This window comes from Trichosurus vulpecula, chromosome 8, assembly GCF_011100635.1.
Source record: "Trichosurus vulpecula isolate mTriVul1 chromosome 8, mTriVul1.pri, whole genome shotgun sequence".
NCBI classification, from domain to species: Eukaryota; Metazoa; Chordata; class Mammalia; order Diprotodontia; family Phalangeridae; genus Trichosurus; species Trichosurus vulpecula.
In genome coordinates, this window is record NC_050580.1 from 171,504,874 (window position 1) to 171,517,096 (window position 12,223).

A 12,223-nucleotide genomic window follows, 5' to 3' on the forward strand; every position below is an offset into this window, starting at 1 on the left:
TCATTGTCCATCTGTATTTCCTTTCCTGAATATAAGTACTGATGGAAAAAGTCACTGGACTGGCCATCCAACAGCAAGTATTACTGGGCAGTAGGCATTATTCATCCATTTGATTCTTTCCTGTTTGCATTATAAGATTGATCTTTTTTATATAATTATGGATCTCATAGAGGGGACTATTTAATATTCTAGGACTTAATGCAAGCAGCATAATATCTGTAAACAGGAGCATCTGAAAGACTTGATCATCTATAGAGATTTCCCCTTCCAGTTGAACCCAGTGTAAGATATCCCCTATGGCTATGATTTTATGAAGATTTTTGTTGAAATCTATTTCTTGATGATAACAATCAATAAGTCATTGCACAAAGCTTTTCTTCTGGAGGAAACTGGCCAGAGAATGACAAATGGATATAGCATGGAACAAATATGTAAACATTTCTTTCATGATCTATTTTTTTATCATTAGTGAAAGAGGAATCATTACATTTGAATTATACTTCAGTCCCTAGTGTACTATATAAAGAAGTAGAAATGGCATGCATGAAGATAAAGTAGGGATGTGTGGCTAGATCAGACCAAATACACAATCCATGTTGAAATGTCTTGAAAACATTAAAAGATCATTTGCTAAGATATCTCAGAGAGAAGACACAAAAAGAATTGGGGGAGTGGGAAAGCTCACAAATGATTTCAGTAGTCCCCAAAAGCATCTAAGAGAACATCATTAACTACTGGTCCGTGCCTGCTTTCTCATTTTTATAAGATTTTAATGGGAATGATCTACATGTGAAATAAAAGGCATGCTCAATAAAAATATGAGACCGGGACAGGCAATCTTTTGTATTCATTTCTCACAGCAACCTATATATTTATAGTGACAACTCAAAGTAGAGAAAATATAAGACCATGTTGTGTTTATTTTTTCAGTTACAATAAAAGGAAAGCATTTGACTCAGTAGTTCAAAATGTTCCTTTTAAACCTCTCTATTACATAAAAGACTCTCTCATGCATATATAAAGATTTTACAGGATTTGGAGAGGGACCCGAGATGGTAAGGTGGAAGTAAGCAGCACAGTGGGCTGTTCACCCCTACCCCAAACTCATGCAAACAGATTTAGAAAACATACTAGACTAAATCTTGATGGAGAGATCTAAGGAAAAAGGTCATAAGAATCACTTTTCTAGCCCAAGTTGGCATAGGGAGGTAGAGAGGTTTGTAGACCCTGGGAATAGGCTCACCAGGAGCAGATGTACAGAGCATTTTAATGCAAGGAAACACTGTACGCCAAGGCAAGAGGAGACCCATACTAGGGTACTGAAAGGAGAAGAGGTGACACTTGGCAGTTTTGTCACATACTGCCCAGTGCTAGGTAACAGATTCAGGGTGGACTGAAGAAGGGACCTGTGCCCAGAGGTGGCATTCTGGATTAGGGAATGATTGCCATATCCAGAGAGGAACAAGTTCTGAAGCAAGGAACAACAGTGTGGCTCAGATCCCAGGAAGAGAGCAGAGTCTCAGTTCTAGCATCTATCCTAGACTGAAGCCCGCAAAGGAATAGTCAGGAGCAGGAATCCCAACCTGGGGAGAAACAAGCATTCTGTCATGATGAACCAGCAGAGCTTCCCATGTAGCCAACAGTGGGTGAATCCAAATTGAAAATTAAAATAGACCAAATAGAAACCAATCACTCCATAAGATAATAGGAGATATTAAAACAAAGTCAAAATGCTGAAGAAAATTTACAGTGTCTCATAGCAAAAACAGCTGACCTGGAAAGCATATCAAGGAGAAAAAAAAATAAGAATCACTGGACTACATCATTGCTATGTCTCAAAAGAAAACATAGATATCAAATTTTTAAAAGAAAGCTGCCCACATCTCTTAGAACCAGAAGGCAAAGTGGAATAGAATGAATCCACTGGCTACTTTTTGAAACAAGCCTCCCAAATGAACACTCCCAGGAGTGTCATAGCCAATACCCAGAGCTTTGAGGTCAAAGAAAAAAATTCAAGCAACCAGAAAGAAATAATTCAAGTACTGAGTCAGGATAACACATGATTTAGCAGCCACCAGTATTAATTAGAGGAGAGCTTGGAATATGATATTTCATAAAGCAAATGGCAGAGGCTTACAGCCAGAAGTAACTTGTCAAGCAAAACTAAATATAATCCTATAGGTGGAAAAATGAACCTTTAGTGAAATGGAGGTAGATAGAAGTGAAGGCAACTAGTGTCACACAGACATCCACAGAATTTCAGGTTTGGAAGGATCTTCAAAGGCCATTTAATGTCCAACTCAGGCCTGAAAAAAAAGAATCCACTATGCCACATACCTGACAAGTGTTCATCTATACTTTGAAGACATCCAATGTTGTGACTGCCTATTTTTCCTCTGATAGTTCTAATTATTAGGACCTTTTTCTTCAGATTAAGCCTAAATTTGCTCCCTTGCAGTACCCAGATTTCTAGTATCTGCCCTCTGAAGCCAAGTAAAACAAATTGAATCCCTTTTTCACATAATATCCATTCACTACATGAAGACAATTATCTTGTCCCCAGAGATGCTATATGACTGTAAATTATATAAACACAATCTCCAATGAATCAAAATTATGAGTCATCTAAAAGCCAATACACTGTGGCCCTAAGTGGGCATGTTGCCATGTAAAATTTCACACAAAAACTGATACAAAGCAAATCAACGGAAAGATACATGATCAGAAAAAGGTAATAAACTTATTAAGGAACAACCATAAGTGATAATTCATGGACACATTCTCCCAGCTCTCTCACTTTGACTTAATCATATTATCTCCTTATCTTAGCTATTTATGCATGTCTATACCTTGCTCCCTTCCCCCCAATCCCTAATAGACTGTTAACTCTTTCGAAGCATTGGCTTAGTTGTAGAGTTCTATATATTGCCAATGACAAATGCTTGTGGAAATTAAGTTAAGTGCCTTCTTCTTAAGATCTGTGTTATTTCCAGAGACCTCCCTTTTAATCATCCCAAAAGAATACTCGTAAACTAAATAATCTTTTGGGCATTTGTGTCTTAGCAACAGCAGTAACACTCTAAATATGAATCTGCTTCTCTCCTCTCCTTTATACCATCTCACCTCCTTGGTAAGTTTGAGATGTCATGCCAGTTTTGCTTCTTCCAGGTCAGGCCCTTGGCTCCATCTTTCTCTCCAGTATGTATTAAAGACTTTAGTTCAATTTATATCCATCAAGTAGGAATAGACCCACTTACCTTTATAAAACTTCACAATGACAATACTGTTTATGTTAACATAAGCTCTAATATAAGCAGTAAAATATTGTTTGGTTTAGCCCCAATCCTAGAATAGAAAAATGGTGATTTTGCTTTTAAAAAGGTCAAAATGTTGCTTTTAAAACAAACATGGAGAACTTGAGTCAGAAGACACTTGAATCTAATCCACTTATATCTGAATTTTTCCTTGTTAATTAAGGACTCTGCTCGGGCTTGAAAACTTCAGTTTTGTTCAGTGTCTTCTGCTCCTCCAAGGTTTGGAACAGAAGCTTCAACAAACACTCAAAAGTTCAAGATAGAAAGTCCTATGTTCCTAGCATGCCCATACATGGAAGGGAAGGTAGCCTACACTACTAATGCTATAGCTGCCTCCTGAGTTTTCTCTTAGAAAGCCTTATGGAGGAAGGACTTATGAAGAAATGTCTAAACTCACCGAAAACAAATAGAGTCGAAATAAGAATAATTTTATTGCCATTGAATGGGGCAGAGTTATTAGGTTTCTTCTGTATCATAAAATGATATGTCTCTTTGTGACTGTCACACAGAAGTTGGCTAGGTCTTGGGGTCAGCACTCACTTTGCAGTAACCCCTCAGCAGGCTCATAGTAATGTACTGATGTACTCAAATGGGAATTTTCTGACCAAGTCCAAGAGTTGCAAGGAGTGCCTAACTTTGTATAATGAACTCATCTCTGAAGATTTGTGTGTAAATTAAACTTTTGTGAATTGAGCCAAGTTTTAGAAAATGACTACCATTTAAAGAATTTTTTTGGTAAGTTGTTTTGTAAAGTGAGTAATCACTTTATCTATTAATCACATTAACTTATCTATTTTTAAAAATTCATATTTTCACAAGTTAGGTTTACTCCAAGTAATATCTAACCTACATTAGACAGAGACCTAGACTCATGATTTAGAGCTGGAAGGGAATTTCAGAAGTCTTTGAATCCATTCCCCATATTTTCCAGATCAGAAAACTGAGGCTTACAGAGCTTAAGTGACTTGCCCAAGGATTCACAATAAGTAGCAAAGACTGAATTTTAGCTCCAAATCAAAGTATTTTTAAGCTACAATGATTTCATATCCATTACCATGTTTGATCTTCAAAATAATCCAGTGAAGAAGGCAATGCAAGCATTCTCATTCTCCCTGCCGTTTAACAAACGAGAAAAACATGATAGAAAGAAGTTGTTGCTTTCTCCCAAGGTCACAAAACGTTTAAGTGTTAGAGGTAGCTAGGTGATACAGTAGATAGAACACTAGGCCTGGAGTCAGGAAAACCTGAGTTCAAATCTACCTTTGGACACATTAGTTACGTGACTGTGGGCAGATAAGTTAACTTTTATCTGCCTCAGTTTCCTTATCTATAGAATGGGGATAAAATAGCAACTACCTCCCAGGGTTATGGGGAGGCTAAAATGAGATAATTGTAAAGTGCTTCACAAACTTGAAAGCATTACATTATTTTTATATAATTATATATATAAAATATTATATATAATTATAATATTATATATAATCATACTATTATTTTTATAAAATGCTTTAACATATAAGGTGCTTTATGTATATATCCTTATTTGATGCTAACTACCACCCTGTCTGGTTTACTTCCCTCATTTTTGTAGATAAGGGAACTGAGAGTTAGGGGACTTGGGTGACTTGCCCAGGGTTAGAGTTGAACATCTGTCTTCTGGCTCTTAGTCCCATGTTCTTTTACACTATACCCTGCTGCCTTTCTAAAGATTTGATGAGAAGTGATCAAAATTTCTAATACTATGTTAATGAATGTTTATTGATCACTTTTTGTAAGCATTCTCTTAAACTACATTTAACTCTGAAAGAGTTTATTTCAGAACAGATTCATTTTCTGTTTATAAGTAGCTTAAAGGAAGCCATGTTTGGACTAGTTTTCCAAATACTATATTTCTAATATATACACTCTAGTTTTTCTTGCTTATTCAATGTGCATAAAGATAATATATTAAAATATTTTATTTCTGAAATGTGAAAATAAGCTTTTAAAATTTTTCTGTCTTAGATTACCCTATTATATTTTTAAAATTAGTTCCATCCATTAAAATTTTCAGTTAAGGTTTCTTCCCTTACTCTCAGTGGAAATGTTTAGATGAAAGGTTATCCAAAACTAACACTTGACCAAATGGATTCTAGACATGAAAAACAGTAATAGATTAAACATATAACAGTGTACTTGTCTTGTCTGTGATGAATATATAGGCCGTGAAGAATGGGGGAAAGAAAGTTGCCAACAGTGTATCCCTGCAGTCATACCATATTGCAGCCATGCCACATTCCTTCCCTTAAAATATCCTAGTTAGCATGAAGATGGAAGATGCTTTCACACGTGTCATGCCAATCATGGCAGCACACCTGAGGAGTGTTGCTGTGAATAATTTCAAGGGTCTAATTGCATAGTGTAATGAACTTTCTATTCAGCAATAAACATTGATCAATAAAACCTAACATTCATAACAACATCCTTAAGCAAAACATATCATCTAATATATATCTCATATCACTCAGCATGTCATATGGCGCATAGCATATGTCACTGCATTCAGTAGCATTCTCCAAAATACTTGTTACACAGAAGGGGGTCCTGGGCTAAGGCCTTCCCTAGCACAACACATCCTTAAGGGGTAGCAGAAAATACCACACCATCCACCCCTAGGTCACAGTAAGAACATCACACTACATAGCATATATCATTGCATCCCCAGAATCAAGGGGGTCCCAGTCTTGGGTATTCCCTAGAATGTCACATCCTTAAGGGGTAGCAGAAAATACCATACCATCCATCCCTAGGTCACAGTAAAAACAATCTCCTTAATCAATACAAAATGTCCAAGTAAAGTCCTCTTTCTTCCTGACTTGAGGTTGACTTCCAAGTCCCATGGCTCTTCCTCTGTGGGCTGACTGCTCCTGACTCTCACCTGGATTCACTTACAGGCAGCTCCAGGTCTCAGCTCACTGGGACTGCTCCACTCTAAGCTCTTCCTGCTCCTGCCCAACAGCAGACTGAAGGGGCTCCTGCCTGAAGCTTCTGCCTCTGGGAAAACAAAGTTTAACAGGGCATCAACGTACAGTACCAGCACCACCATCTCAATTCACCTCCAGAGTCCAGAGGCTCTGTGATAACAGCTCAGTTCACTCTAATAGCTCTCAAAAGGGGCTTAAGCTAAGCTTCCTTCCCATGGGCGGGTTTCTGCCCTACACCTCTATTTGCTTTTACGGCTCTGAAGCTCCTTCAGCAAGTCTCTTGCAATCAAAGGTCTTCCCTTCACTCTCAGGGGTCTCCTTTCCACTCTCAAAAGTCTCCTCCCAGCTCTCAAAGCCCATTCTTCTTTGTCTCTTCTCTTCATTCTCTTCTTCTCAACTCTGGCTCATCCTCTTGATGCTGGCTCTCTCAATGCCTGTTCTCTCATACCATGGCCTGTCTTTATATACAGTTCTAGTTGGCATCTAATTGACTGAAACTCAATCCACATGTCTCGATTGGCTAAAACTCATGCACATGCCTGATTGGCTAGAACTCACATGCAAGTCTCTAATTGGCTAGAACTCAATCCAGCAAAAAAAAAAATGCTACTTTGCTTGCTGTTACAATACGTACCTTTTTTAGAAAGTAGTAGAAAAGATTACCTCACATTTCCCTATGTGCTTCTCTAGAGTTGCATTGAAATCCTGCGTTAGCATATATAGTAGTTAGTGAAACAGTGATAGTGTTTTGCTCAAACTTAATCCAGTTATGGTGTACTTTTAAAAAAAATTAATTGCTGCTGTATTTGACCAAATATATTTTATGCAGCTGCTATTGCTTCTCAGGCACAAAATTGGGTTGATTTTATTAAAGAGAAATTTATGGTACATGACCTCACCTGAGCCCTTACTCCTATCCAGCAATCTTATTCTTATTGATATCTGATCTCATTTCCCTAGTATGATTATTTTAAACTTTCTCCTCTATTTTCAAGTCCCGAATGTATCTCTAAAACCTCCACTTATATCAGTGGGTTTGGCCTCCTACTTAAACGAAATCCTGACTGAAACTTACCTCTCTAGCTGATACATTTTTGCACTTCCCTTTAAATACTCTGTGGTCCTGCCAAAGTGGCCTCTTCATCACATACAACTTTCCATTTCTTATCTCTGTGCCTTAGCAATGGCCATCTCTCATGTCTGAAATGCTTTCCCTCGCATCTCATCTCTTGGAATCTCTAATATCCTTCAAAACTCAAGCCAAGAGCACCATCTACATGAGGCCCACCCTGATCATGCTTCCACCTGCCACTAGTGCCTTTCTACCCCAAACTACCTTGTATTTATTCTGCATAAATGTATACGTTGTATTCCCTGATAGAATATAAGCTTCTCGAGGGCAGGTAATATTTATTTCACTTTTGTCTTTGTGCTTCCAGCACCTAACACATAGAAAATGTCTGGCTCCTAGAAAATAATGAATTCTTATTGAATGAATAAATGATTGAGATTATCCAATAGGGTATCTCTCATCTCCCTTTCTATGATTCTTGAAAGCTCCTAGCATCATCACTCTTTTCTCTTGTCCGTTATCACATAAGAAGAGATTGTCTTACTCCTTGCTAAGGCCAATCTTTCTACCTGTGACACTGATACCATTTCTCTCATTAAAAGGGCCTTGTTCTAGATACCCATCTCCTCTTTTTCATTCTTCTATCTTTTCCTGTTTGATTAGTTCTGTCCCATATATGTATAAATATACTGAGATCTTCATAATTGTTAAATGAATAAAAAGCCTTCCTATAAAACTACTATTGAAAGCACTACCATTTAGCCAGTCTCTCATGTTTGAAAATTTTGTGTCATTTTCCTCAGTCCTCATTCTCCTTGGCATTTTTGTAGCATTTCTAAAGTGTTAATGATCTCACTTTTTGGATACTCCTCCCCTTCCTCGATGGCTGTGACACTGCTTTCTGCTATTTCTCCAACTACCTGCTGGTAGTTGTGCTGCCCTCATGGTTTCCTTCAACTGTTTATCATACTTCCACTGCCCTCTGAGTAGAATGGATGAATAGGATGGAGACCCTATCCTTGGTCCTTTTTTTCTTCTCCCTCTGCACCTACTATTTTAGCTATCTCATCTAATGCCATGGCTTTAATACTCTATTTCCTTGCAGTTTACTACCAAGTGTTGTTCTGTTGAAAACCTTTAATGGCTTTTTGTTGTTTATAAGATAAAGTGTATACACTTTAGTGTGAAATTTAATACCTTTAAAATCTGGCATCAGCCTTCCTTTCCAATCTTATTTCTTTCTCTTTCTCTTCATGCATTCTATGCTACAGCCAGAATTCAATTCAATAAAAATAAAGTGCCTACTACATACACAAGGAACTGTCCTTGGTACTGGAGATACAAAGATGAAAATGTCACAATTCTTCCTCTCAAAGAACTTATGTTCTATTGGAAGCATACTCTATATGCAAATAAGTAAATGGGCAATTTGAAGAAGGAGAAAGCTCTAACAAGGTGGAAGGAGGGAGGGAGCGAAGTGTGAAACAGGAAAGCTTCACAGAGGAGGATGTGGCACATGAATTGAACTTTGAAGGCAGATAAGTATTTTGAAAGGTAGAGATTAAAAGGGAGTGTATTTCAGACATGCAGAATAGCTAAAGTGAAGGCAGGGAAATGAGAGATGGAATGTAGAATTTAGGGAATATTAGCAATACATTCTAGCTAGAATATAGAGTTCATAAAAGGGAGAAATGTGAATTAAAGTTGAAAAGAGAGGTCGTAGTCAGATTGTGGAAGTCCTTAAATGTCAAGCTTAGGAGTTCATCTTTTTTCCAAAGGCAAAAGAGAGCCAGTCACAGAAAGTTTTAATCAATGGAATAAAATGATTGGACCTGTGTCTTAGGAATATTAAGGTGATTTAGAACTTGAAAGGTACAGAGATTATTTGGAAAGGTGAAATAAAATATTGAAGATGATAAGATAATCAAGAAAGATGAAAGAACAGGATCAGTAAGGGTGATGATTGGGGGAAGAACTATAAAATAAATAGGACAAGTTAATAGTGGTAATTCTAAAACCTAATATAACTTATATAACTTGTACCCTATTAAAATAAAAAAGAATGACAACTCCAAGTTTTCTTATCTACCTTCTAATTGTAATAATAATTTGCATGCCTGCTTATTACAAGGATTTTGTTTTTGTTTTCCCAATGGGGATGGAGTGGGAGTGAGACAAAGTAGATTTTTGTTGATAAAAATTTAAGCTCATTTTAAAAATACAATAGTCTAATAATTGCTTAAATACACAGAGAGAAATGATTCCTTTAAAAAAGAATAAATGGAAGTGTTCAGAAAAATTGTGTAGCTTCTTAGAGAATACAATTGATATAAGACAAGAATTACTTAGAGTAGGAAAAAATCATGAGTAGAATACTGAAAATCATTCATTATCTTTTTATTAAACTATGAATATTTTCCCATTCCCTGCTTTTTTCCTAATTTTATCTGCCTTGGTTTTGTTTTGTAAAATCTTTCATTTTATTTAATCAAAATCATCCATTTAATCTCCTGTGATTCTCTCTGTCTCTTGTTTGGTTATGAACTCTTCCCTTATCCAAAGGTCTGACAGGTAATTTCTTCTTTGCACCACTAGTTTGCTTATAATATCACCTTTATGTATGTCTAAATCATATATCCATTTTGAGCTTATGGTCTTGGTATACAGTACAAGATGTTGGTCAGATGTTTTTGGTTCACTGGACCACCTTTATAAGGTTTTTTCGTGAGAGAAAGAATGGACTAACATATTATGGACTGACCATGTTATAATTGGATTTTATTGTTTGTAGTTGCATTGTTTCAGGGGACCTGATCTGACTAGCAGTGTATCTAAACCCACATAAAAATAAGCCAATTATATAACAGACTTCTGATGTTTGCTAAAATACCTCTTTGTTACATTGCAGATATTGATGAGTGCGCTACTATTCCTGGAGTCTGCGATGGGGGTGAATGTTCAAACACTGTCAGCAGTTATTTTTGCAAATGCCCCCCAGGATTTTATACCTCTCCTGATGGAACCAGATGTATAGGTAGGTGAGATGAAAATGGGGTACACTGTTGAGGGAGCTCTGTTGTGAAAATTTGCCAAGTAGATGATATTTGCTTCCATATTGAGCAGTTTTCTGAGCAAGTTTGCTCAGTAGAACACATAATACTACTATATCCTCTCCAATTAGGGCAGAACAATAACCTTATGCAAAGGTTGGTGTGTGAGTACCTTCTTTAATGAGTCTACATCCCAATATGTGACTCGATAGCTCAATGATGAATTAGCATAGCTCAAACAGGTCAGAGTAATGGATTTTGGTTGATTACAGAGATGCCTTGAGGAATATTTTGAGGATATGAATCAATTTTCTCATCCATCTATGCAGTTTGATCTTAAGGATTTCAACAATCTGACTACTCCACTGCCTAATAGGGATCTTCCATTCTAGCCAAGAAGGTCTACTTACCATCCCTAGAATATACCGTATGCTTACTCTCCACTTGGAATACTCCTCAGTACACATATGCTCCAAACCTCAGATTATATTCCCCAATCCTTTTTTTTCCTTTCTATGAACCCTTCCCTTTTCATCCCACTGGCAACTGAGCTTTCCCTCTCTTGAACCCCTGTGGTACTGCTAATCCATATCACTCACGTATCATACCATCTGTACCATATCTTAGAATGCCTTCTATTAAAATTAATTTTAATGTCTATATATTTTATCTTTTTGACCGTTATAAGGTCTTCTTTTATGCCAGTGATTTAGCTTGTGCTTTTTGTTCACCTAAATACATCTCTAATTAATAGAATTTGGGACAATGTAACAAAATGAACTAAAAAATTTAAGATTGCAAGGGAAGAAAATATTTTGGAGTGTGTCAGGATTACATAGGCAAGCCAGTACTACCTGGAAATCTTCCGCTTTGCTTGGTATCTTTAATCTATTTCTGGTTATTATACCTTCTCCCACTTATTAAAACACAGAGTCTCTCAAAATTCTGACTTTTTCCCACAATTTCCACAACTGTTCGTGGCTATAAGTGAGCATTATTGTTTGTAATTATTGGTCATTTATAAGTCAGATGTTTTAAGTCTAGGACTCCTTATATACACAAACATGATTTATTCCTCTGCCAACCTTCAGTTGCGAAATTTTGATCCAAGTCCCTGAGCTCTAAATCTAATAAGTGAGCCATCAGGCTAAAAACAGACATGTCAACACAGACACAATTCCCAGTTTTCTGAACATAAGTGGATATTAGCCAGTTGATTGAATTTAGCACTGAGTATTACAGCCAGAGCCTGAAATTCTATTTGTAACCTGAAAGTAGACCACACTGTAAATTATATGTGCATATTTCATAGTATGGTCAAGTGTTTACATTAGCTTGTGACCACCAAACTTATTTGCACCTGGGACATCACAGTAGGTTTGAATGTGTCTCTCTACTCACAGTAGCCTTTGGTGTGAACCCAAGACATTCTCTGAATACTGAACATCAGCATTATATGGTTTTAAGCAGTTACAAATTTATCACATCTTGAAAGGTTCTACAGATACTGTTTCTTAATCCTCTTTATGGGGAGCTCCTGTCCTCAGCTTCACAAAGCTAACACTGTTTCTAGTTCCATTGAATCCATTCATCCTGGAACTTCCTCTGCCCCTTAGTTGTGAGTTCAATCTGACCAGTGGTACAGGAACTTGAACCACAGAAAAAAAATTAGAAAGCAATTTAATACCTGCCAGCGGTTTAAAAATATTTTTTAAGAATTTTTTTTTTTGCTTTTCAAAAACTAGCCCACAACTTTGTTTTATGATTTGTTTATGTTTTTTAGACTTCTTGAAGTTAGTGATTTGAGTGTCTCTAAATTAATTT

The 12,223-nt window shown here is 36.7% G+C and overlaps 1 protein-coding gene across 1 annotated transcript in view; it reads left to right on the forward strand.

The window, feature by feature from the left end:
- Positions 1-12,223, forward strand: part of FBN1 (fibrillin 1) — a 311,665-nt gene that overhangs the window by 150,124 nt on the left and 149,318 nt on the right. Inside the window, exon 8 of the mRNA XM_036734672.1 lies at positions 10,258-10,383. Within this exon, the coding sequence (XP_036590567.1) occupies positions 10,258-10,383 (126 nt within the window). The remainder of the gene's footprint in view (positions 1-10,257; positions 10,384-12,223) is intronic.